The sequence below is a fragment of the Pongo abelii genome, chromosome 7 (assembly GCF_028885655.2).
Source record: "Pongo abelii isolate AG06213 chromosome 7, NHGRI_mPonAbe1-v2.0_pri, whole genome shotgun sequence".
Lineage (NCBI taxonomy): Eukaryota > Metazoa > Chordata > Mammalia > Primates > Hominidae > Pongo > Pongo abelii.
In genome coordinates, this window is record NC_071992.2 from 23,918,883 (window position 1) to 23,944,698 (window position 25,816).

The window sequence follows — 25,816 nt, forward strand, 5'->3', positions numbered from 1 at the left end:
AGTAGTAAAGTAGGCCTGATATTTACACCCTTGTCTTTAAGTTCAAGGCTGCAGTGAGCTGATTGCACCACTGCACTCCAGCCTGGGCAATAGAGTAAGACCCTGTCTCTAAAAAAAAAAAAAAAAAAAAAAAAAAAAAAAATTCACAGGTGTGTTCTCAGGGAAAAAGAAAAGTTAACACATAAATAAATAAACCCTTTGTCCTCAGATGTCTGTGGAGGGCTGGGGATCCTCTGAGGGGGTCCCCAAGAGACTGCGGGAGGGCAGGCTGAGAACATGGAGGAAAAGGAGCCAGATGTTGGCTCTCAGCTCGTGTTGATCACTGGGTGGCTTTTTAAAATCCCAATGCCCAGTGCCCCATTACCAGTTAAATTATTGTTGCTGGGGGTGGGCGCAGAGTTAAAGCTCTTCAGGTGGTTGTGCATGGTGGCTCATGCCTATAATCTAGTACCTTGGGAGGCTGAGGCAGGAGGATCACTTGAGGACAGAAGTTCAAGACCAGCCTTGGCAACATAGCGAGAACCCCATCTCTACTAAAAGCTTAAAAATGCGCCTGTGGTTCCAGCTACTTGGGAGGCTGAGGCAGGAGAGAATTACTTGTCACTTGAGCCTGGGAGGTCAAGGCTGCATTGAGCCAAGATCACACCACTCCACTCCAGCCTGGGTGACAGAGCAAGACCCTGTCTGAGGGGAAAAAAAAAAAAAAACACAAAAAACCCAGGTGACCCTAATGTGTGCCCAGGGTTGAAAACTACTGGCTAAATAATGGGGGCAAATAGCCAAACGTCATTGCCCGGCTGACTGGATATGAGCCAGTGGGTCCCTTAGACACTGAGAGAAGTGAACTGAAACAAAAGGGTTTGGTTCCATCATTTGTGAGGTATTTGTCCTCAGAGGGTACAAGGATTCCTACCACCCCCCAGGGGCCAGAAAGAGGAGGGCAGCCAAGAGAGGCAGGGAGGGGGCTGGGAAAGGGGCCTTGGAGGTTATCTTGGCCCTCAGGAGAAGGGGAGCCTGTGCAAGTGTTTCCTTGCTCAGAATCAGAAATCTCTACTGTAGAACACTTGATATGTTTTATTTGTTCATTTCCTTTGATTTTTGCTTAAATTTCAGTAAAGTTCTTTTTTTTCTCTTTCTTTTCTTTTTTCTTTTGAGAGAGGGTCTTGCTCTCTCACCCAGACTGGAGTGCAGTGGCCTGAGCATGGCTCACTGCAGCCTCAACCTCCCGGGCTCAAGCCATCCTCCTGCCTCAGCCTCCTGAGTAGTTGGGATTTACAGGTGTGCACCACCTTGCCTGGCCTTTTTTTTTTTTTTTTCCCTGTAGACACAGGGTCTCACTATGTTGCCCAGGCTGGCTTCAAACTCTTGCCTTCAAGCGATCCTCCTGCCTCAGCCTCCCAAAGCACTGGGATTAAAGGTGTGAGCCACCGTGCCTGGCCAAAGTTCTTCTTTTTTTGAGACGAAGTCTATCACCCAGGCTGGAGCTCGGCTCACTGCAACCTCTGCCTCCAGGGTTCAAGCGATTCTCTTGCCTCAGCCTCCTAAGTATCTGGGATTACAGGCATCTGCCAACATGCCCGGCTAGTTTTTTGTATTTTTAGTAGAGGTGGGGTTTTGCCATGTTGGCCAGGCTGGTCTCGAACTCCCTAACCTCAAGTGATCCACCTGTGTCAGCCTACCAAAGTGTTGGGATTACAGGCGTGAGCCACTGTGCCCGGCCACTTATCAAAAAAAAAAAAATTCCTACCATGATTCAGCCAGGCTGAGGAGAAATGAAAAGGTTTGGTCTGGCGTGGGCTGAAATTGTGAAAAGGCAGAGGCAGGAGAGCCAGGGGGAGGGGTCCACGCCAGGGAGGCTCAAGGAGAGAGCAGAGGCAGCACCTGCAGCTCCTGTCCCACGTGAAGTTCCTCTGGGGCTGCCCACTGCTCAACCCTTGGAGGGCTCAGAGCTGTGTTTCATTAGGGATGGGTCCCCTCAGAGTCACATCCCGGGCCAGCAGGCCAGCTGGAGGGAGCCCCAGGGGCCATGCTGGACAGCGGACTGGCCTGCACTGTCAGTGCACTGGGAAAGGCATGGGTGCCTGTGGGTAACACGAGGGGAGCAGCAGCTCCTGGACAGCAGTCCCCATCACTTTCTCCCCACAGAGACGTTTAGGCAGGGAGGCAAGGTGAGTAACACCTCTTTACTCAGCAACATGCTCCTCCCTCGGGGGACCTTCCCCAGTGCCCCTCCATGCTCGAAGGGCCTGGAAGGATCAGGATGCAGGCCTTTCCCAAGGAGGGCACAGAACGTGATGAGGAGATGCCACTGGGGGTGCAGAAAGCTCCCCATCCCCCTGGGGAGAGGTGTCAGCATGCCCTCAGGGTAGTCAGGTCCTGAGCTTTGGACTCCTTGCTTGGTTAAAGGCACTGTCCCTTGTGCAATCTAGAGGAATGCTCCTCAAAGCATCTCTCCTGGGGACCAGGAGAGCCGCCCCTGCTCCCAATGCAACAAGATCCCTGATCGCCAGCCTCTTGCCTCCCTCAGAGGGAGACAAGTCCGCACTGGAGGGAGCACGGCTGCCTAGCTCCCTGTCACCTCCTCCACCTCTCTATCTGTTCACTGGGACAACAGAGGATCCCTGAAGCCGCTGGAGGAGCTGGCTTTGCAGGTCTTCCTCCATCACCTTCCACCAAGAGAAGTTCTCACCCCGAACTTTTGGGGGTTCATCCTGGATCCCTGGGCTCCGAAAAGCCACGGTCACCAGCACATTCAGACAGATGCCATCACTGTGATCTCGCCCTAGGTGCTGCAGTCCAAGCAACCCCTTGATCTCCACCACCAAGTGGTGCAGGGTCAGACACTCCTGCAGCAGCCGCAGGACGGCCATCTTCATGCCACCCCTCTGCTCCATAGGGTCGAGGCCACAGGCAGTGACAGGCAAGTGAGGCATCCCCACTGTGCCCACCAACACCCACACTGTCTGGGCGCTGGTAAAGGTGGCCACGAGCCGCTGGCAGACCAGATCACAGGGTAGCTCTTGGGGCAGAATGAGAGGGTGCCTGGCTTGCTGGCGATACTGGGCGGCTAGCTCAACCAGGTGCAGGATGTCATGGGCTCGCAGCGGAGTGGGCAGGGAGGTCCGTGGGTACCAGGCAGCCTGCAGGGACTCCACATCGGCCTCCTTGGAAGTCTTGAGAATTCCACCTGGGGGAGATGTGGGGGATGGGGCAGGGAGGGTCTGTGTGGAGAGAAATGCAGGTCTGGCAAAGTCAACAGACATCCCTGACCCAGGAGAGAGGCCCCCAGCCCAAAGGCTGGAACCTGCCCATGCCAGGCTGTGCCAGCCATAACAGGACTGGCTGTGGAGGGGCTCACCTCACCGAGGAGCTGGGGGAAAGGTGTCAACTGGCCCTGTTCACACTGCCTCCAGGTGGGCCATACCTGTGGGGCGAGCGAGGAACACGAAGCGGACCCAGGAGGGGCCCCGCTCCTCCACCGACAGCAGTGTCTCGGGCTCACAGTGCAGCCCCGCCTCCTCCTTCACCTCCCGCTGCAGCGCCTCCACGATGGTCTCCCCCGGCTCCATTCTCCCCGCAGGCAGGTACCACGACCCCCGGCACTCCCTCTTGGCCTCCTGGATCAGTAGCACCTCATCCTGAGAGGAGAGAGGATCCTCACTTCCTGCCACAGCCTTCCCTCGCCCCAGGACCAGGGGGCATCTCAAACACAGTCGCCCAAGACTCCCCTCTGGGTGGACACCCTCAACCCGGCTAGCGCTCCAGGAGACCTGCCCTCGTGTCGCTGGGGGCTGCAGCCCTCTCCTCTCTGCAATTCGTCTCTCTCTGGATTTAGGAAGACTTCCATTTCAGGAAGGGCTGAGATTCCTGGAAGCCGCTTCAGGGGCTGGAGATGAGGCCCCAGAGTTAGGATCACCATGTGTCTGTCTTGCATTGATTTGCGTCTGTACCTGTCACTGTGTATCTCGCCTCCAACGGCGTGGTTTACAAACTGTGTTGGGTCCTCACACTGGGGTCTGGCTTGAAACACGACCCCCCACCTCCGCTCTGTACAACCCCGCCCTATGGTCCTGGCCCCTTCTAGTTGTCATTACATCGCCCACTACAGGGATCAGCACCAAAGGCCTGAGGGTAAGCCCGGGTTGAGCCATGCTATCTGAGGGGCCCTGGGCACTCCGCTAGACTCTGGGGAAGGGAAGGAATGAGGCCTAGTGGGATGAGACAAACAGGCCCCGGGCCTCAGTTTCCTCTTCTGCATATCGGGACGAACGCAGGACACAGATGCGAGTGGGAGTGGGAGTGCTTTGCAAAACTGGGAAGCGCCACGCACACGGCAGCACTGGCTGTGGCCGTTGGGTCTTCTGTCCCCACCTGGGCTGGCTGCGCGCTCCCGAGGCCCGGCGGGCCCGGGGGCGGCCGCTCACCTGCTCGCTGAGGAACACGGCCAGCACCACGTAGCACACGTTCTTCCGCAGCCGCACTGGCGCCGGCGGCTCCCCGGCCGGCGCCGAGTCGCAGCTCTGCACGCTCGACCCCTGGCCAGCCAGCACGGAAGCCAGCGCCCCCGCCAGGCCCTCCGAGGCCATCGGGTCCCCCGGGGGGCGGCGGCCCGGATCCTCGCAGACCCACTGAGCCGAGCCGCGGGCTAGCGTGCGCTGCGGCTCCCTCTCCCAGTCCCTGCTGCAGCGGGCCGGGCGCTCACGAGAACGCGGAAGCGCACGCGAACGCGGAAGCGCACGCGAGCTCTGGCCGCTGATAGGCTGCGCGGCGCCGCGGCCTGCCCGGATTGGCCGGCCCGCGGCAGTCACCGAGGAGGCGGGGCCGCCGGGGGCCGCCCGGGAACTGGGTGGGCACCGGCCCGCAGCCCAGCGGACCCCGCCCGGCTTCTGCCGCCTGTCAGTCCCGCGCGCTCCGGACGTCTCCCCGCCGCCCCCCGCTCGCCAACTCCCCAAGCGCGCACTGGTCTGCCGGAGCTCCGATGGTGACGTCATCTTTCCTGCAGGGCGCGTTGCGCCGCCGGCGTAGGCGACGGTGACGCGACAAGCCCGGTGACGTCACGGAGGCCCGGGGCCGCCCCTTGGACCCACTGTCCCGCTGTTGCCGTAAACACACAATGGCATTGCCGGAGTTGATCATATCCCAAATACCTTTCTTCTCACTCCACCAAAGAGTTATAAATGTCACATGGCCCGTGGGGTGGGGGACATAAACCCCTGCCTTGAAGAACATTCTGCAGTAGTTGGAGAGATGGACGGAGTCCTAGATGAGGAGTCAGCTGAGGGTTCGAGGCTAAGTGCTAAATGCTTGGTTTGGGCAGGAAGAGTGACAGGCGCTGGGAGGAGGGAGGGGGCAGGGCTGGGGATGGCGGGAGGGGTCCGGGGCTGAGAGAAGGCTGCCGTCAGCCAGCCCACCCTCATCAGTGTCCCTCTGCCCACCGCATTTCCCACGCAGCTCAAGGCCCTCTCTGCTGCAGATGATGCGCCCTGGGAGGGCGGGGGTGGGGCCTTGCTCCTCCATCCTTGTCGTCACCCTCCCACCCAGCGTGCAGGACCTGGCGCGTGGAGAGCAGGGTGGCGGTGGTTGTGGCAAGCGCCTGCTCCTCTCCCAGCTTGGCCTTTCCTCCTTCACCCGCCCCTCAGCACTGGAAGGCAAAGCCAGCTGGAAGGGATCTGCGAAGCAGGCCGTCTGGCTCCTCACCTGGCAGAGGCCACCCCTTTCCTCTGCCTCTGATAGTTTTGTGCGCCTCCCTGCTGGGGAGACAGTGGCTTGGTGGTGTGGACAAAGCTCAGGACCTGCAACCAGATGGCTAGCCACTGCTGGCTGGCTTGCTCTGTGCTCCTGGGTGAGCTGTGGGCCTCAATTTTCTTATTTGTAGAGTAGGGTCATAGCAATTCTTCTTTTACAGTGGTGTTGGGAAGCCACAACAATCGGAGAGGAGCTGTGTGGATTGTCCAGCACTGGGCACCGTCCCCAGGCAGCCCACCAACCCTCAGGGATAGTCCCTCTCCACCATAGCTCTTGCTACCACACGCAAGGCCTGCCCTCATGAAATGTGACTTTTGTTATCCCCTAGAGACAGGGTTTCACTCTGTTGCTCAGATTGGAGGTGCAGTGGCGTGATCACAGCTCCTACTGCAGCCTTGATCTCTTGGGTTTGAGCCATCCTCCTGCCTCAGACTCCTGAGTAGCTGGGACTGCAGGTGTGCACCACCAGGCCTGGCTAAATTTTTAATTTTTAATTCTTTGTAGAAACGAGGGTCTTGCTATATTGCCCAGGCTGGTCTTGAACTCCTGGCCTCAGTGATCCTCCCGCCTTGGCCTCCCAAAGCGCTGTGGTTGCAGGCATGAGCCACCACGCCTGGCGAAATGTGCCTGTAGAGCTGCCTTAGAACTGGACTCAGGAACTTCAGCAACGCAGGATGCGTCTCTTTAGGCTCCTCTCACCTGCTGATACTGACCACAGGCTCCCTGGAGGCAGGGCCCTGTGTTAGGCTGTGGGATGTCACTAGAAGACCCATGAATTTTGAGGCATTTGCTGAACACCGCTGGGCCAGGCCCTATCCTGGACCTGTCACCTTCCAGATAACTGCAGGCACAGGACCCCAGGACTGCAGAGCAACTTGTCAACATATTTGCTCTGTGTGTGTGTGTGTATGTGTCTTGCGGCACGCACATGTGTGAATCCCTCAGTTTTCCCACCTGTGAAGTGGGGGCAGGTTGGACCCAGACTCCTGTCTGCCTCGCAGGGATGATTTGAGAGGGTGAGATCATGTCTAGGCAGGGATCTGGGAGCTTCAGAGGCAGCCTAAGGTAAACAACAGAAGGCCTCACTGCCCAGAGAGCAAAGACCGCAGCAAACCATGGCTCCACGCCTCCCATTATCCTGGGGGGGAAAGCCCTCCCCAAATCCCCTTGTAAACTGTGAAGGGAGCGCTGAGACAACAAAGAGGCAGGAGTTCCCAAGGCCTTGGGAGAGAACAGCAGTCAGACAGAGGCTGGAGAGGCCTTGAGACAAGGGAGGCAGCTGAGGGAGGACGGGAGGCTAGATAGGAACCACCAGTGTCCCCATCAAGTCAGCTGTGTGTCCTCCAGTCACAGAGAGGGAAGAACCCTGTCCAGTGTGCCGGGCGGCACAGCATGGTGAATGGGAGCAGCTAAATGCTCCCAGCACCCATGGGAGCCAAGCCGGAGCCAGCCGTTTCAGGGCATATGTGCGCATGTGCGGAGGGGTGGAGTGGGGGGAGCACATGAGCAGGAAGGCCTGGGTAGGCAGCCATGGGGATGGGGACGGGGACAGGGACAGGCAGGGCAAGGTTGTATCAGGGCATCTGTGATGCTAGAGCCATGGACAGAGCAACAAGGCCTGTGTCTTGACAAGGTAGGAAGGTGAGGAGGGCAGGAACCCAAGCTACAGCAGGAGAGGGAGGGCTGGCCACAGGCTAGCTCTCTGAGGGACCCTGGAGACGCCACATCTACCCTCCAGGCCATCTGTCAAATGCAGGCATGGTTGGATCCTGGAACAGAAAAAGGGCATTCATGAAAAAATTGGTGAAATCCCAGTGAGGCCTGTTGCTTCGTTAGTAGTGTGGTATCAATATTAATTTCGTAGTTTTGATCAAGCCACCATGGTTATGTAAGATGTTCACAACAGGGGAGGCTGGGTGAAGGATAATTGGGAACTTCCTGTGCTATCTTTGTGACTCAGCTGTAAATCTAAAATTATTTCAAAATAAAAAGCCTGAGCATGTATATTCAGGGCAACTCGAATCTATGCTCCTGGGTAAAAAGGGAAAAAAAAAAAAGTCTAAGAATTTTATCAGAGAAAAAGGAAAGAAGTCATTGGGTATGCAACCCTGCGCTCACTTCCAGCTTGGCTGGTTGTATGTCTGGGATTTCTGAGCGACAGAGGGGCTGCAGGCAGAGCACAGCTGGTAGACCCTGTGAGCAGCAGAGGCCCAAGGGTCTATGAGGAACCATGCCACCGAGTGCCCCAAGACGAGTCTCAGAGTCAGTCCCTACCTGGCCTGGCTGCATTCTCAGGAATAGTGCTGGAACAAATGAACATTGATTCGCTTCTGTTTACAAAGAGACCAAATATGTCCTCAAGGGCATTGTGACCCACCTGGAAGGCCAGAGGGGGTTAAGAGGAGATAAGGTCTTGTGGGGAAGACAGAGGCTCAGTGATGCACTATTCCCACCCCTAATGGGTAAAATTCAGAGAACCATCTTCCCACAGGAAATACCCCGGATTTGGGGTTCTGAGGTGACATCAGGACATGGCTACAGAAGATGAAGTGAGGCATGGTGGATCACGCTTGTAATCCCAGAACTTTGGGAGGCCAAGGTGGGCAGATTGCTTGAGCCCAGGAGTTCGAGACCAGCCTGGACAGTGTGGCAAGACCCTGTCTCTACAAAAACTACCAAAATTAGGCATGGTGGCACGCACCTGTAGTCCCAGCTACTCAGGAGGCTGAGGTGGGAGGATGGCATGAGTCCAGGAGGCAGAGGTTGCAGTGAGCTGGGATTGCATCACTGCATTCCAGCCTGGGTGACAGAGTGAGACCCTGTCTCAAACAAAAGATGAAACGTGGGTAGGAATGGGTCATTCAGGGCCACTTGGAACACGATCAGCTATAAAGCACGTACATTGGAAGAAGAAGGACAGAGAGGAGGGCAAGCCTGTTAAATTCCACTAAGAGTTAAGACTATAATGTACACAAGGTGGCTTGACTCAGAAAACTTGGTTCAAATCCCAGTTCTGCCACTAAAATTGCTATGCAACCTTGGGTAATTTACGTAATTGTAGCTTGCCTGTTTCTTCTTCTGTAAAATGGAAATAAATCCTATCTGTCTCAAAATCGTGATAACCGATTAACTGAGATCGTTTTATTGAAAGGGATTAAATGAGATAAATTATTATTATTATTATTTTGGAGGCAGAGTCTTGCTCTGTCTCCCAGGCTGGAGTGCAGTGGCATGATCTCGGCTCACTGCAATCTCCACCTCCCAGGTTCAAGCGATTCTTCTGCCTCAGCCTCCCTTGTAGCTGGGATTACAGGCGCCTGCCACCATGCCTGGCTTATATATATATATATATATATATATATTTTTTTTTTTTTTGGTATTTTAGTAGAGACAGGGTTTAACCATGTTGGCCAGGCTGGTCTTGAACTCCTGACCTCAAGCAATCCACCCGCCTCTGCCTCCCAAAGTGCTAGGATTACAGGCGTGAACCACGTGGCCTGGCCAGATGAGATAAATTAAATGAAAACAATAGCAAAGTAAACTGTAGAGTTCTCAGTTTTTTCTTTTCTTTTCTCCTCTTTATCCCATTAAAAAAACGAAAATAACTGAGTTCTCCAAACAATGAAGGAAGCCCTACATTTTTTTTTTAAATAAAGGATGGTTTTGTAAATCATGGCAAAGCCACTTAATGGAATATAAGCAGTCATTTAAAATGAAGATTAGGTAGCAACACAGAAAATGATTATGATATGGTGTTGAAAGAAAGAAACCGAGGACAAAACACAGCAATCCAGCCATGTGCACAGCAAATCCTTGGAGAAAGCACTGGGAGGGAATACGCCAAAATACTCATAGTAGTTGGAGGTGTGTAATGATGGGCTCGAAGGTGACTTTCTTGTTTTCTAAATGTTCTGAAAGTATATTACACTTATAATAAAAAACTTTATTTAATAAAAAAATTCCCCAAACCACAGCAGGAACAATTAGGTATGACAAGAGTGGGAGTGTTTTTCTTTGTGGGGCTGAGATACACAAAGGAAGCGGGAGAGGGCAGAGCGCCACCAGGAGGCTGTGGGCGTGGAGCCGGGACAAGGAGGGGTCCGCTGTCTGAAGCAGTCAGGCTCAGTCCCAGGGTGGCTGGGCCTGGCGTTGGCCATGGCCACCAAGGGCAGACAGGCGGGGCAAGGGCTCTTCTGGGCTATACTCCTGGATCTCCACGTCAAGGTAGACGGGAGAGATAGGGCGGACTGGAGCTTGCTGGGTGGAGTAGGGCTCGGGAGTCTCTGCACAGGGAGGTCACCTCATGGCTGTGCCCCAGGACTCTGCCTTGCCTGCTGTTGCACTCAGGAGCATCTTCAGGGGACAGCCCCCCACCCCACCCAAAGTCTCCTCAGTGGGAGGCAAGGACCCAGGCCCCAGAGGAAGAGCAGGCAGTGGTGTCCTGTCCCTCGGGCCCTAGCTCCGGGCTGCCCTACTCCATTTGTCTCTACTCTAAGGCAGGTTTCCATGTCCCCCTCCCTCCCTGGACCATGTGGCCTGCAGGGGCAGGGCCAACCACACTGGCAGCAGTCACAAAACAACAGACTTTAATGGAAATCATGAAGGAGGGAAGCGCGCGGACCAGGAAGGGGCTGAGTGACATCGCCCATGCCGCTCCCTCCGCCAAGCCTGAGCAGCTCCTGATGCCACCCTCTCCTCACACTCCCCAGATCTTTTGGCAGGAGGGCAGAAGGTCGGGGGCCCCTTGTTCAGCATGCCTGCAGTGAGCCCAGTGAGGATGCGGTGGTAGAAACGGAGCTGGGGCAGTAGAGTGGGCTCAGCGGGAGTGAGCAGCAGGAGGAGGTGTTGTTTAAGCCAGAATGACTCCCAAGTTTCCCCAAGGAAGGGCTGTTTGTCCCCTGGGTCGCGGAGGAGTGGGGATTGGAGGAAGTCAATTGCCCCCAGTGCGGGCCTGGTACCATGGAGAGGGGCACAGGGTGGGGGAGGTGCCAGCCTGAGAAGGACAGGTGTGAGCTTGGTGGCACTGTGGTTGTTGGCTTAAGGGGGAGGGGAACAGAGTGCCCTGCTTGTGCCCAGAGTGGTGCTTGTGGGGTTGACCAGAAATCCCCAAGTCACCTAGCATCATCCCCTGCTAAAGTTGTGCCTGGGCTGAGTGCCTGGGCTGAGTACCTGGTCTACCTGTCCCCACCCCGACCCCAGACACCTAGCATCCCTCTATTTGGCCTCCTGTAATGTCCCCACGGCCACCTTCACTGCTTGGAACACAGCCCAGTCCATCTAGGAAAAAGAGAGAGGACAAAGCATTTTCAGCTACATTCCTGGGCACCCCCACCCCCCGCTGTCCCCCACCCTACTTAAAAGGAATACTCTGGCCAGGTGCGGTGGCTCACACCTGTAATCCCAGCACTTTGGGAGGCCAAGGTGGGTGGATCATTTGAGGTCAGGAGTTCAAGACCAGTCTGGCCAACATGGTGAAACCCCACCTCTACTAAAAATCCAAAAAAAAATTAGCCAGGCGTGGTGGTGGGTGCCTGTAGTCCCAGCTACTTGGGAGGCTGAGGCAGGAGAATCACTTGAACCCAGGAGGCGGAGGTTGCAGGGAGCTGAGATAGTGCCACTGCACTCTAGCCTGGGTGACAGAGCAAGACTCCATCTCAAAAAACAAAATAAACAAAAGGAATACGCTGCCCCTGCACAGGGTGGCTGCCTGCTTGGCACAGGGTGGGATCTGCTATGTCCACTGCAGCTGTGGCACAGGGAGTTGGGAGGCTTGGGCAGCACACCCAGCCTGCTGGCCCACATCCCAGGCCCACATCCCACTCACCTGGGCATAAAGCAGGCGGCAGTCAGGGGGAAGGCTGGGTCCCTGGTAGCAGAGCTGAGCGGAGAGGGCAGAGGTCTCAGGGGAGAGGAAGTGCTGAGTGACGCTGACTGTGCTCACCAGGCCCTGCACCTGTGTCGGGGGGACACGGACAGTGAGGCTCAAGATCACACATCCTCTCCGTGTCCCCCTGGTCCCTGAGGTTCGCTTCCTCTAGTGACACCCACCCCTGACCCCTGGCTCTGAGAGAGCAGATTCCTGGATGTTCTCTGGACACCTCAAAGGCTGTGGCCAAAACCGGGCCTCAGAACTGCCAGAGAGACCCCAAAGTCTCCCTGCGAGCCCCCTGACATCAGCATGCCCAGGAGACCAGGAGTGGACTCTGGCACCAGTCCCAGTTGGGCTCAGTGACTTCAAGGCCTCTTGGCTCCCCCGTTTTCTCTTCCCCACAGCAGCGTGCGGCTCCCTGCCCTGCCTGGCTCTTGGTTATTGAGAGGATGTTGGATGCCTGTGGCCTTGATCGGGTCGCTCCTGCCATCCTGATCTCCCCGCAGAGCCCCTGCCCACCGGGAAGCACCTGGTGGGGAGCCCCTGCAGGCACCAGCACGGCCTCTCCGGGGGCCTGGAGCAGGGTCCAGCAGCTCACGCCCCACTCCTCCCGCAGGCGCCGCCGCAGCCCTGCGTCCAGGTAGCAGCTGCCTGGGGCACCAGGCTCCAGGGCGCCTGCCCCAGCCGGGCACACCTCAAAGAAGAGAAGGGGGAATGAGCGAGATGGGGAGGGAAGGGCAGGGCTGCAGGAGGATGGGGCATGGACTTTCCAGAGGCCAGGGGTGGAGAAAAGAGCCGAAGGGTCAAGTCTTGAAGGGCAGGCAGGGAGGGCATGGCTGAGTTTGTTTGGGGCTGGGGCAGCTCAGGTTGGCAGAACACACATTTGGCTGGAAGGAGCTTAGAAGGAAGGGATTCAAGGCCCTACAGTTGGGCAGACTGAATCCCTGCTTTTCTAGGGCTGGAGGCCTTTAACAGCCTCTGTGACCTCGGCCCCTCTGCTCCCTCTCTCAATGGTACCCCTTTCTGTAAATCTGAGAGAGACGTCCTGCATGATCCCAGTTCATAAACTGTCTACCAGGACTTCTTCATCTGAAGTCTTTGGAATGGCCAGAATTGTGTGCTAAGTGGTGGATGAGGAGAGAGCTGTATGTCCCTGGGGAGACAACTCAAAGTGTTCATCAGGGTCTCCCTAAGATTCCGGACACAGAAAAGGGAAGGACCACTGCGAGGCTCTGAGTGCCAACGGGTGAACAGGCTTTCCGGCCAGGCCGAGGCCTCTGCAGCAGCCACAGCTACGGGGACCTCACAAGCCCAACCAGAGCAGGGAGCTCTCTGGGCAGGCAGGGACTCGCGGAGGCCGGAGGTGCCCAGGGAACATGTGCAAAGGGGACGCCAGCATCGTGCTCCAACCCACCACCAGCCCAGTCCACCCCCTTTGGCAAGGACCTCAGCCATTGCCCCTGGGCTTAGGGCTGCAAGATGGGGCCGTGGGGGAAAGGAAGGCTGGTGAAGCAGATTGGACCCTACGGGAGTCCCAGCTGGGTGCCAAGATTCCTTTGCCCTTGGAGATTCAGGTCCATCCTGGAGCTGAGCAGTGTTTCCCAGGCCACCCAGGGAGACTGTGCCCCTCAGCCCTGCCCCATGAGTCACTGGGTTGGGCCGTGGTGACTGCCCACGGCCAGCCACACCCAGCCCGGAAGAGGCCATCTGTGTGTGGAGGTGTGCTTGTCTGCTCCCCTCTGCGTGTCCCAGCATCTGTGTGTGCATCTACACATGTGTGTGCCTGTGGGCAGGAGGGGTGCACACCATGCTGGCCTCTGCACGTCTCCGTGTGTGTGCCTTGGCGAGGGGTGACACTAGGTGGAAGTCTTTTCCCCAGGATAATGAGGGCTCGGCTGGACTTGGGAACCACGGGGCTGCCCTCGCCTTACCCATGGAATACTCTCCTCCCCTGCGCCTCAAGCTTCTTGCCTCCAGCCCACCCCATCACCTTCCCCTTCCCTGGTTCCTCACCTGACCCGTCTCTCCCTCCACTTCCCTCAGCCCCCTTCCTTGCTAGCCCCTCCGGGAGCATCTCCTCCAGGCAGTCTCCCCTAACAAGATGCAAATACCAAAAGGGGGGCAGCCAGACGGAGTCTCAGAAGGGACAGGAGGCTGCCTGCCTCCAGGAAGAGCATAGAGTAGTGACCTGGGGCCATGACAGACAGAAGCTCAGATCCCAGCCCTGCCACTGAGCCTCGGTGTTCTCATCTACCAATGGGAAAGGAGCAGTGCCTGCCTCATGGGGCGGGGGGTTGAGACGGGTAACAGATAATTGTGCCTACGGCCCTAGCACCACTTCCAGCCTCGGGCAGCTGGTGCTTTCATTTCATCATCGGGTCCAGGCTCTCCCGCCGCAGCCCCTGCCCCTTCTCTGAGCCCCACGGCAGAACTCCGGGTCCCCTCTGCCTTCTCTGCACCTGTCTGTGCGAGTTGGGTCTGTGCAGCTCACCTGAGGGTGTGAGGCGGGGAGCGAGCACACGGGACCGCACACGGGGTGGGACTGGACGAGCTTCTAGGGCTGGGCGGGGGGGAAGGGGAGGGCTCCCGGCTGCCTCCTCACCATCTGGAGAAAGCGGCGGATGCGCTGGGCGTCCTGTGCCCGGAACACGTGCCACACAGTGCTGACCTGGCTGCCCGGAGACCAGAGCCCCTCCCCGTCCAGGCCTGAAAGGAAGTCTGAGGAGGAAAGAGCGCTCAGGCAGGCCCAGGGCTGGTGGCGACAGACACTCACCTCTGTAGCTTGTCCCCGCTCCTGCCTCTGGCCGAGAACCTACCTTTCTGTGCCCGGTGCCAGGCAGGCAGTGGTGCGTCGGCATGCACCAGGATGCTGACCAGGTCGGCCACCTCCACACAGAGGTTCTTGGTCCCCAGGTGTCCCCGGTGCGGGCTCACACCTGCATGGCAATAGAGAAAGAACAGTCAGAAATGGAATCAGAGAGCCAGGCGTGGTGGCTCACGCCTGTAATCCCAGCACTTTGGGAGGCCGAGGCAGGCGGATCACCTGAGGTCAGGAGTTTGAGACCAGCCTCAACATGGAGAAACCCCGTCTCTACTAAAAATACAAAAAATTAGCCAGGCGTGGTGGTGCATGCCTGTAATCCCAGCTACTCGAGAAGCTGAGGCAGGAGAATTGCTTGAACCTGGGAGGCGGAGGTTGCGGTGAGCCGAGAGCATGCCATTGCACTCCAGCCTGGGCAACAAGAGCGAAACTCCGTCTCAACAAAAAAAAAAAAAAAAGAAAGAAAGAAAGAAATGGAATCAGAGAAGCGCTTCAGGCCCCAGGGCCTTGGCACAGAGGCTTGTGTGCCCCGAGATGACAGGCATGGGATTAGAGACTGGGCAGGAGTGGAGGGACACTCACCATAGGCTGCCCAGAGCTGGGGCTCCAGTGGATGCAGGGCAAGGTCCGGTGGGAGGTAGGAAGCCAGGTTGAGTTTTCCATGGAGGGCACAGTACTCCGGGAGTGGCAGGCTGGCAGCTAGGTTCTCCACTCTGTCAGGGGAGGGGGTCATGCCCAGCAGGCCCAACCTGGGCACCAGAGACCCCATCAAAGCCCCCCCACTGCCGGGGTAACTCCCAGAGGGCAAACATGAGAGCACCAGGGACCACGGGGTGGGGGCGGGGGGGCAGAGGAGGAGGGGAGGGCTGAACCAGGCAGGGCCTGCGGTGGGTGGGGAGTTAGGGCTGGCCCTTGGTGACATACACACCTGCTGGTGTCCTTATCCCCCAAAGCTCGGTGCAGCAGGAGGACAGAGCCCTCGTCTGACTTTGGGCGAACTACAGGAGGAGACAGAACGGCCATTGGCCTCCTCGGTCCTGAAGCCCCTGCCCCGGCGGCAGCAACACCTGCTTCCAGCCCCTCAGGGTCACCCTGGGACTCCTCTGCCACCCGATCCCTAGGGCTTGGGCTCCCAGCTCCCTCTCCCCTGTGTCGGGGACACTTACGCTCGGGCCAGGAGAAGCCCTCCCAGAATGTTGTGCTGCCCAGGCTGGTGGGCTGGGGAGGTCCGAGGGGGCTCAGCGCCTGCACCTGGCCTCCAAGTGCCCCGAGAGCTTCTGTCCCCCACAGGTTGCCCTGCAATGTCCTTTGGATCCCTGACACCAACACAGGCTGTGGTGGGAAAGGAAGGAGGCCATGAGGAGAATGGCCAGGGTGCCCGCCGTGGCCAGGCAAGGGCGTGTTGTAAGGACAGTAGAACAGCTCGGGGACAGCCCTCCTGCTCCCTCTGAGCCACTGGGTCTGTCTGGGCCTAGGGACCAAGGCCCCGAGGGGCAGGTGGGGTGGCCAGGGCTGGGAGGGGAGAGGAGGAGTGCCTCACCTGGCCCTGCCTCCAGTGCTCCTGGAAGAGGTGGAAGCCACGCCGAGGCCGAGGCCGGGGCTCCTGCAGCCACAGCAAAGCCCCTGGGGGAGGCAGCCGGGGCCGCACTGGAGAGAGGGGCAGGCCCAGGCCCTTGCGCAGACCTGGGCCAGCTCGAAGCCCCGGCCCCAGGGCTTTCTCCTGGATCTTCCGTTCCACCACCTGTGCGATAATGCTGTCCAGGATGTTGGTGATGCGGTCGTCCTGCAGGGAGGGGCACAGGGGCTCAGGACCCACTGGGCCCCGCAGGGAGAGCAGGCCCAGCCTCTGGTCCCCTGGCTGCTAGCCCTCCCTCCGTGCCCTCACTCACACTGGGCAGGGCCGGAGTGACGGGGGCGAAGGCCATGTGTATTCGCTCATGGCCCAAGCAGAGTTTGACCGCGGTAGAAGCCAGCAGTTCGCAGAGAGAAGAACAAGGCAGGGGCCCTCGGCCAGCACGGTCCTCTGCTGGGGTCTCAGTGGAATCGGGGGTCTCTGTTGGGGAGGAAGATGGTGGGGGGCTTCGCGTTTGGTCCCTCCTCTTCCCCTCGAGGCCCTCTTGCCCATGCTGCTCTTCCCTCTCTTCCTGGCTGAGCCCACTCTCTCCCCAGCCAGCATCCGCCACCTCAGCTCTGCTCTGGGTCTCCCCACTCTACTGCCTTTCCTGCAGGCAGCTCCAGAGCCTCTAAAAAGAGGGGTTCAGAGGGGGGGTCTGGCCAAAGAAGGTGTTCGGAGATGTGTCCTGAGGGAAGTGGTGGAGATTAATGGGGGCGGGGGGGGGGTGGTTGCTAAAGTCCCTGGAGACTTCTGTGGCTGTCTCCTCCTGCCTCAAACTCTGGCCCAGCCTCCCTCCTGCACAGGCCGAGGGGCAAGAGGAGCCGCTCACCCTCTTTGATGCTCTTGGTCCTATGGGTGTCGCCATTGCAGGAAGGTTGTGGAGTTGAGGGCATTTTCTGTGTCGATTCCTTCTGTTAAACCCATCCACCACCCCCCCAATCCAACCAGAGATTTTAAAATGGCAGACACAATTCAACAGAACCCACAAGAATGAACAATGGACTCTTGTCAGTCCTAAAATCGTGTTTATAGGAGCAAAATGCTATAGGATACAAAATTAGGTGGAAAAAAGTCGCTCATGGACTTCTACCTATGGTAGGGTCTATAGTCTACTAAAATAGACAAATGGCTGGAAATAAATACGTCAAAACTAATGGTAGCATTAAGGTCATCATCATTTTCTTCCTTATACTTGTCTGTATTTTCCAAATTTTCCCAATGGTATATAACACAGTGTCTGGCACCCAAAATGCATTCAATGAACTATTTATTTTGAATGGATGACTTTTATAATAAGAACATGAACTTCATAAAAACTTTGCAAAATGCACATTGAGCGCCTACTAGGTGTTAGGTGCCGGGATACTGGGAAGGCGGGCCAACACTCCACCTGAAGGAACCCATGGCCTGGGGACCTGGCCATACCAACAAGCACCTCTAGCGTGATGTGGCAAGCGCTGAACAAGAATATGCACAGAGTAAGGCGGATATGCTCCAGGAAGGCAGGGGGTGAGGACCTCCAGGGCCTGGGGGTGGGAGGGGCCAGCGCTGGAGATCATGCATGGCTCCTGATCCCCAAGGTGGGAATTAGCCTGATCCCACAGGCTTCTCTCTCTTCATCCCCACCAAAAAAAAAAGGGGGGGCCAAACCCCTGCAAAGGTCAGTCATTTGCAGGCATGATACCCAACCGGCGACATGCCCTGGGTCTTACCTGCTGGCCTGCATCCCCGGGGGCCCACACCCGGGCATCAGCTTGGCAGGGGCAGTGCCCCCGGATATCAAACTTGACCCAGACCTGGTGCATTGCAGTGCTCAGCTCTGCCAAAGCTGGGGGCGGGGGTGGGCAGGAGAGGGAGGTTGGTGGTGAGTGTAGACCAACAGGCAGTCCCGGGCAGCTTGGCCTTGCCAAGCAGAAGGGCATGGCACTGGGGGGAGGGACAATCAGACGGGAAGCTGGTCTCCCTCAGGACCCAACCTCTGCACGCCCCACCCCTCCAAGATGGCTCACCCTGGCTGGAGACAAACTGGGTCAGCGTCAGGGAACAGGCAGCATGCCCGGCCTCCTGCGTGCACTCCTCCGTGGACTGCTCCTGAAAGCCTGTGGGGCGGGAAGAGAAAAGCTGCAGGTCCAGAAATCAAGGTAATCACAGGTTAAGGTCAGAGAAGGTCAGGACATGATATCTAAATCAGGGGACTCAACAGTCCACAAAACTCGTGTTTTCTGGGAAACCTGGGTCAGATAGAGACACAGCACTCTTTGCTTGTAGAATGCACAGCCTTTAACGTGCTGAGATGCTTTGCAGGCCCTTAGGCTAACCATGTGGAAGACAATGTTCTGAAACGTATCTGACCCTGGAGCTCTTTTTGGTCATGCCTACTGGAACACAGGGAAATTTCAAGCTCTCCTGTGGCCAACTTGAGCCAAGGGAAAGAAAGCTGAGAACCATGAAAAGAACAGGACGAAATCAGAAGACCTGAGTCTAAGTCCTGGCTGCAACGCGTTACTAACTGTGTGACCTTGGACGAGTCACTTATCCTCTGAGTTTTTCTCATCTGGAAAACAAAAGCAGTAACACCCACTTCACAGTGTTACAGCAGGTTTTAAAAGGTGCCAGCTGAACAGAGTGGGAGATACCGAGTGGGCACACTCGCCTTTGTTTAAGGGTGGTCAAGGACGCAGGCATGGTCCTCTGATCTGCAGAGAGGGGAAGTCTGCTCTAAGGGCATTGAGCCATGGTGGCTGAGGCTGGGGCTGCGCAGTGGGTAGGGGGCTTTTTGGGGAGAGGCAGCCAACGAATGACCACAGGCTTGCAGCAGTCCCCCTGAGGGCTCCATCCCCCAGCCCCTCTCCTACCTGCTTTGTCCCTGGCCCGCCCAGTGCCTGCCACACGACCACAGGCCACGCACAGCCGGTGGCTGCAGCGGGGACATCGCCAGTGGGTGTTGAAGAGTCCATGGTGGCAACGGCTGCAGCAGCGTGGAATGCCTGGGCTGTCCTCTGTCACGGCTGGCCCTTGGCCTGCTGACCACGGAGAGAACAGGGTCTGAGGGTGAAGGCAACAGGCCCCAATGGAAGGCTTCACGTGGGAAGGATCCAGGGAGGGGCAGGAGAAGCAAGGAGCAGCTTCCATGGACGGGCCCCCCAGGGAAGGGAGACAGGCCCCTCGACAGCTACCCCCTGCTTACTCCACAGCCCTGTCAAGAGCCTCCCTGTAGAAACCATCCTCTCCAGCAAAGGCTTCCAGGGACAGTGGAGGCCTCAGCTTCACCATTCCTGCCCCATACCCAGCCCTGCCCCAGGGACTTCCTCACTGGCCCTGAATTACTAATGCACACCACTTCTAGCACATTCTTTCCTCCACCTCCTTCCCTCCAAGCCCTACGTACTACCAGAAATGGTAACCATGCTCAGGTGCCATTTCCTCCAGGAGACTTTGTTGTCATTGTTTTGAGATAGGGTCTCACTCTGTCATCTAGGCTGGAGTACAGTGGTGTGATTACAGCTCACTGCAGCCTCCATCTCCTGGGCTCAAGTGATCCTCCCACCTCAGCCTCCCAAAGTGCTGGGATTACAGGCGTGGGCCACTGCGCCCAGCCAGGAGTGGGGTTTTCTAAGAACCAAGTATCAGTCTAAGCCATTGTTGGTAGGTGGAAAAGGTGTCGCTGAGTACAATTCAACGAACGCCTTGCCTTTGGGTGCAGGGGCCTCAGAGGTGGTTAGGACTTGACCCTGCCTCGCAGTGCACACATTCCAGGTAGGGAGATGGACCCATAAATACAGCGATGACTGTGGCACCACGAGGCAGGTGCTGGAGACGGAAAATGCCAGGGAAGGGTGAGGATGGGAATGCGGGAGAGCTTCCCAAGTGGGACCCAGAGGATGAGTAAGTTTTCATTCACCAGGTAGAAAGGGAGGAGCAGGGCATTCCAGACACAGGGACAGCCAGTGCCAAGGCCTGAGGGGATGACAAGCTCCAGGGAGCCGGGAAGGGAAGGATGGGTGGCGTGTGTGCTGGGAACCCAGGCTGGGAGTGGCAGGAGCCGACAGGGAGCCGGCTGAAGATGCACCAAGGGGCCTGGCCTGGCTGGGGCAAGAGGGAGCCCCGGGGGGTCTCCACCCAAAGACTGACCGGCAGCCCAGGGCTGTATGCTTATGAGGAACTCTCTCTGCTGCAGAAGGGAGACCGAAGGGAGCGCCTGCAGTCAGAGGGGACCTTAGCCCAGGTCCTGTCAGTCCTCTAGGCCCAGGAGCTTCGCCTGACCCCCAAGCCCTCTGGAGTTCCCCCACCTCCCAGTGCCTTGCAGATACTTGGCACTCATTCTTGTTTTCCCAACAAGCCCAAAAACTCCCAGAGAACTGGGCTGTACCCAGTTTGACACCTTCCTGATGTCCCCACCCAGGCCAGGAGCTCTTCTGAGGTTGCCTTAGGTCTAGGAGCCGGCAGTGTGGGTGGGGTCAGGGGAGGGACACCTGGGGCTCCCCACACAGAGACCCCACGTAGACCCAGGAGGTCCTGTTCACCTTCCCGCTGGGCCCAAGCCAGGGCCTCCCGCTCCCTCCGCAGCAGGCGGCACAGTCGGTCCCCCAAACCACTGAGCAGGTGCTTGGCGAGGCCTGTGCTGAGCCGGCTGTCAGGGCCAGACCCTGGGCCTTCCTCAGAGCTGGAGTTGGCAGCTGTGTCTTCCTCCTGCTGCGGCTCCCCTCCCAGAGACGATCTGGAGAGACGGCAGGGGGAGGTGAGGAAGGAGCCCTGGCAGGAGGGCACTGGAGGCGTCCAGGGGCAATGGCTCACCTCCGCACTTGCTGAGAGTGGCAGGCGTGCCCTCCTCCCTCTCCAGCTGCCTGGGCACAACTTTGGCATTGAGCCAGTTTTGCAGGGAGAGCCAGGCATGGTATGTCCTGAAGTCCTGGGTCCTGGAGACTGGCCTGGCCATCTAGGGGTCCTGAGGGGACAATGCAGAGGTCAGGAATCTGAGTTTCCTGGGCTGCTGAGAACCCCATTCCCCACCTTAGCGCCCACCCCATCTACACTCAGAGCCAGCCCAGTTTCTCGCCCCAGGTCTCTGAAGCCTAATTCAGAACCAGCAAGAGTGGACCAGGGAGCTGGAAGGCTCGCACGCCAGGCTGAGCAGGGAGTCTGAGGATGCCCTGACATGGACCGGCAGCCGAGGGAAGAGGTTGTCTGGTGTGTTGAGCCCAAGGCTTTGGGCAGCTGGGGCAATCGTCCTGATACAAGTGCAGGATCCAGCCAGTGTAGACTTTGGATAGCTCCACTGAGGGCTTAGTGATACCACTGGCTGCGTGACATGAGGAGACAACCCCAACGTGGACGGACGGCGCCGGAAGGTGAGAAGGCCGGAGAGTTTCAACACAGGCCACAGGTGCAGTAACCCAAGAAGGCGAAGGGGCCAACAAATTCCCAGCCAGGGCAGAGGCCTGGGCAGAGGGCACAGACAGGCCCATGCCAAGTGCAGGGGCATTTGGGCAAGGCCACGGAGAGTCCTGATCCACACCCAGCCGTCCAGGAAGCTGAAAAACTGAAGTGATCCCAAAGAACTGAGGCTGGGGCCGGCAGTGCCAGGGTCCTCCATGGAGGGCACAGTGTAGCAAATGACTCTAGGCAGCGCCCAGAGCCCAAGCACTGGCAGAGTCCAAACTGAGTCTCCAGCTCCATCTGGCCAAGAGAGCAGCCATTCCTGGGGCAGGACAAGGGATCCTTCAGGACAAGCAATCCCCAAACAGGGATTTGTGGCACACGCAGTCATCGCAGTGAACATTTACTGAGTGTTCGCTGGGTGCCAGGAATTCTTCCAAGCCCTTGCTATGAATTATTCTAGCATTTAACTTTTGCAGCAGTCTTCCTGAGGTCGGTGCTGTCTTCTTCCCCATTTTATAGATGAAGTAACTGAGGCCCAGAGAGGTGAAGCAACTCATCCGAGGTCACACAGCTACCAATCGGCAAAGTCAGGGATGAGGCGCTGTGGCTCCAGAGCCATGCTCTGAACCATGTCCTTATACTGCCACCAACACACCAGGGCTTGGGAGGAGACAGAGATAGAAGATACTTGCTGGAAGGCTCTGTCCTGGAGATGCTGAGGAACTCCCAGAGAGCCCTCGCGATCCAGGTGGGAGCCTGACCACTGGTTGTGGTCCACTCATAAAGCCTACAGACCCCACCCCATGCGAAGCCCCAGCCCTGGCTGCCCCCTCCCACGCAGGGCCTGCAGCCCCTCCCGGCCCCCTTACCTTTCTGCTCATCATGCTGTCCCGAGTCTGCCTCCTTGTTCCCTATCGATGTGTCCCGCACCTCCTGCCAACCCCCAGCCCCCTGTTCTGCAGTGCCTGGGAAAGGGTCCGGTGGCCGCTTGGGGGCTGGACTGCCCACTGCTCCCTGGACCTCGGGGCTGCCTGCCCTTTTGAGGGCCCGGAGCCGAGCAACCGGCCTCTCCTCCACCTCAGGGCAGCCGCGTGGACATTCAAACTGCTCCGAGTGCCGTGTGAGCCATGTCTTCTTCAGCTTGGTGTGGTGGCTGGGGGTGCAGGCCCTGGGGCCAGAGGCCTTGTTCACTTCCTCACTGGGTTCGCTGGCTCCACTGGCACCCCCCTCCAGGCCCTCCTGGCACTTCCCACAAGGGCCAAGACCCCCACCTTTAGTAGGTGGGTAGGATGAACAGCAGCCCCGCTGGGTGACAGGCGGCTCGGGAGAGGGGCACCTTGGTGTTGCTGGTGGCCCCAGCTGGTACCCAAGGTTCCCATCGCCTGGCCCAGCCCAGACGTTGCCAAGAGTATGAACTAGGCCTGGGGGACAAGCGGGCCAGGGGGTCCGGGGCACAGTGTCTGGCTGCCCCAGAAAGAGTGGGCAAGGATTCTGCTGCCGGCCAGCTCCCATCTCTCCATCCCTCTGGTGCAGTGAAGGGCGTTCAGCCTCCCCGGCTCTCTGCAGGTGCCCACCAAGGTTTAAGCCCAACAACCCAGGTTCCGCAGCTGCCAAGGGCTCCTTTGCCAACCTGGGAATACTCGGATCCTTATAGTAAAAACCCTAAAGAGGGGAGAAAGTGTTACGCTTCGGCTGACTTGGGCTCCGCGTGCCTAAATGGATGGGCAGAACTGACAAGCAAGAAGGAAGGGGAGAATACTGAAGCCCTCATTCTGATTAATAAACAGCACTGCCCTAGGTCTCTGGAGTGTCTCCGACACTGTCCTGGCAACCCCCACCTCCTCCCCCAGGATTTCTCAGACTTCCCCACAAGGAAGTCTAAGAACTAAAGGGTGACTGCCTGGCACAGCCAAAGGGCATCTGGGGTCTGTTTGGGCCATTTGGCGTCCTGTGCCATACTGAGTTTTAAGTGTTTTAACATCTCATCCCTGGGAGTGGGAGCCATCTACGGAGGAGGTGCCCTAGACATGGGCCATGGGGTCCCCTGCACATCCCACTCTCAGATAGAGGGCCCTTGTCTGCCTGCCCATCTCCTCCCAGGACAAGCCACACATTCCAAGGCCACAGTTCCCAGGAACTTATCCTAGGCAGACAATGGGTGAGTCAGTGGTGCAATGACCTGAGGGCAGGGGAGGCCTAGAGAGATGGAGCTGCTCAGGGTAGGGCTTGCTTAGGGTTGACTGTGGGGCCTGGAACAGCTCCAAGCTGATAGACCCCTCTACCTCGGTGCTGCCTTCTCTTTTCATCACAGTGGAAGGGCAGCTTGGGGACCACCGAGCTACTTTGCAAGGCCAGAGTCACAGGTACCCTCTCTGCCCCTGCACTCACCTTGCTGCCTAAGCCGAAGGCAGAGGGCACTTTGGGATGGCCCCCGGAGTATACCCAGGGGTGCGGGGTCAGGGGCCAGTCACATGGACGCTCTGGGGGCAGGCCAGACACTAGGTAGGGTGGCAAGCAGGTGGGCACCCAGAAGGGAGCTCGCTCCAGGATCTTGGTCTCCAGAAGGAAAGGGCAGTGCCAGGGCCGGAAGGCCACAGGGTCACTCTTGAGATGGCCACCACTATGCTCAGGCATCAGGGGGCCACAGCGAGGTGGGCACGCTGGCCCGCAGAATGCCAGTGGATGGGTAAGCATGGCCTCCTTCCAGCGCAGTCCCTCTTTGCTGCCCAGCCAGTTGACCTTCCTCTCCCCATTCTGGGGGCCCTCGCCCTCCACAAGTGGGAGCGTGTCCTTGGGGCCCTGGGGGAAGCCAGGGGGAAGCCAGGAGTCTGGGGTGCTCAGGACGCCCCTCCAAAAGGGAGCAGGCTCTCCCAGGCACCGCGGCCCACGGTGCAGTCCATCTCGAGGCGGGCTGCCCGGCTCCTGTCTCACGATGCCGTTCTCTGGGGCCGTCTTCTCCCAGGTCGGGGTGCCCTTCAGGAAGCTGGGCGTACTCTCCATCACTCTCCTGCCCTCATGGGGCTCTCCCAGAGGGGGGTCCCTGGAGCATAACCATCAAAGCATGAGCTTCTGGGGCACATGCCCCAAGCACCTTACAGCCTGGCACAGAGTGGGCACCGCCCTGGCAGCACTGAGGCAGCTCAAACCAGTAAGGCAAGTGCCAGCCCACAACTGGGCACCATGCTGCCTCTCCACATGCAGCCAGATGCATCTTGCTCCTCCAGTGTGGGGATGTCACCCCTTCCCTAAATTCCACCTCGGCCAGTGCCCCTCAGCGGAGGCTGCCATTGCTAGTAGGGCATGTCCTGGCCTCACCGAGCTAGGAATCTGCTCACGACCCATGAGGGAGGACAGAAAGTGGAAGGCACTGAACGAAAAAAAAGGCTGGATCCTGAGCCTGACTCTGTCCTATGCTGTATGGCCTTGGGCAAATCATGTCACTCCTCCGGGCCTCAGTGTGCCCTTGAGGCTTGGGTCGGCTCAGAGGATTCTTCCCATCCTGCAATCCGTGGTTTTGGGGGTGCTGCTAGCCCAACCCTAGCCTACAGCCCCAGCCAGTCTTGTAGCCGTGGGAAGTGCAGGCCTGGCAGGCAGGAGTCGCTGGGGAAGGCTGCCAGCCAGGGCCGCTGGCTGTGTCTCTCTCTACACCTGGGCGGCCCTGAGTCAGCCTCTTCCCAGAGCCGCGCAGTTTCTCTGCTTCTCAAGCAGAGTCCCAGGACAACTGCAGGGGGCTAGGAACCCTGCCCTGGCCCCCAGGGGGAAGAGCGCGCCGGCACAAGGGAGGGGGATTAAGAAGCCTCAGCTGGATGGGTCAAGCTGCCCTAGCCCAGCCCGCAGTGCCAGGGCAGCCGCCACCGCCGCTGGAAACTTCAGCCTGGCGGGGAGGGGAGAGGGAAGGAGGCGGGGAAAGCGGGCTGGGCCCCAGAGAGAGGCAAGGGAGGGAAAATTGAACGTGCGTGCAAGGGACCAGGATGACAGGTGGCACTAGAGCGGCAGCGCTCTCTTGGAGCGGTCCCCTGGGCCAGAGCGACGAAGCCCCAGGCGGGAGGTGAGGGCGCAGTGGCAGAGGGCGCCCAAGTTTTCTGGAGCCACCGCTCCGCCGTGGTCTGGCCGCGTCGGGCATCCTAACTTTCAGGTGTCAGAATGGGTGGCCCAGCCCAGAGGGGCACGGGGAACTCACTCCGTACGGGCACGCAGGCTCGGCTCAGAAATCCCCCGTCACGAGTGTCCCCAGACTGCGCGCTCCTGGCGCTTACCTGGGCTTCACCGGCCGGTCGCGGCGCGGGCGGTGGCGGTCGTCGTGGCCGGCACCCGGCGCCTGCTCCCCATGGGCCAGCTCCGGGGCCTCCCGGCCGGCGGGCGAGGACGCGTTCTCCCGCTCTGTCTG

At 58.4% G+C, this 25,816-nt stretch overlaps 2 protein-coding genes across 5 annotated transcripts; both read right to left on the minus strand.

Moving 5' to 3' along the window:
- Nucleotides 1-1,056: 1,056 nt before the first annotated feature.
- Nucleotides 1,057-5,270, minus strand: NUDT18 (nudix hydrolase 18). Its single transcript, XM_054561096.2, is given in 4 exon segments — nt 1,057-3,187; nt 3,425-3,638; nt 4,425-5,042; nt 5,044-5,270. Coding segments are annotated over 4 exon segments (1,614 nt in total). The 5' UTR covers nt 5,230-5,270; the 3' UTR covers nt 1,057-2,591.
- Nucleotides 5,271-9,667: 4,397 nt separating this feature from the next.
- Nucleotides 9,668-25,802, minus strand: HR (HR lysine demethylase and nuclear receptor corepressor). Of its 4 annotated transcripts, none has more exons than XM_002818867.6 (19): nt 25,686-25,802; nt 23,818-24,469; nt 22,299-23,091; nt 20,845-20,995; nt 20,574-20,767; nt 18,906-19,070; nt 18,060-18,149; nt 17,763-17,878; nt 16,880-16,961; nt 16,325-16,488; nt 15,976-16,218; nt 15,602-15,767; nt 15,364-15,433; nt 15,018-15,148; nt 14,431-14,550; nt 14,217-14,332; nt 12,144-12,308; nt 11,570-11,698; nt 9,668-11,022 (listed from the first exon to the last, which is right to left on the minus strand). In XM_002818867.6, exons 2-19 carry the CDS (start codon nt 24,427-24,429, stop codon nt 10,960-10,962), a joined length of 3,570 nt encoding a protein of 1,189 aa, XP_002818913.2. In that variant the 5' UTR covers nt 24,430-24,469; nt 25,686-25,802; the 3' UTR covers nt 9,668-10,959. The 4 variants fall into 4 exon arrangements, with proteins under 4 accessions (XP_002818913.2, XP_063582638.1, XP_009241874.2 ...); XM_063726568.1 differs by having other exon boundaries at nt 18,906-19,073; XM_009243599.4 differs by lacking the exon at nt 12,144-12,308.
- Between the last annotated feature and the right edge of the window lie 14 nt (nt 25,803-25,816).

Excerpts from the sequence above, each read along its gene's own strand:
- HR (XM_063726568.1), bottom strand. The coding sequence starts at position 24,429 with ATGGAGAGTACGCCCAGCTTCCTGAAGGGCACCCCGACCTGGGAGAAG. Across the intron at positions 16,962-17,762 it reads CCGGGGATGCAGGCCAGCAG|AAGGAATCGACACAGAAAAT; the intron begins GTAAGACCCAGG and ends TGGGTTTAACAG. Across the intron at positions 12,309-14,216 it reads TCCGCCGCTTTCTCCAGATG|GTGTGCCCGGCTGGGGCAGG; the intron begins GTGAGGAGGCAG and ends CTCTTCTTTGAG.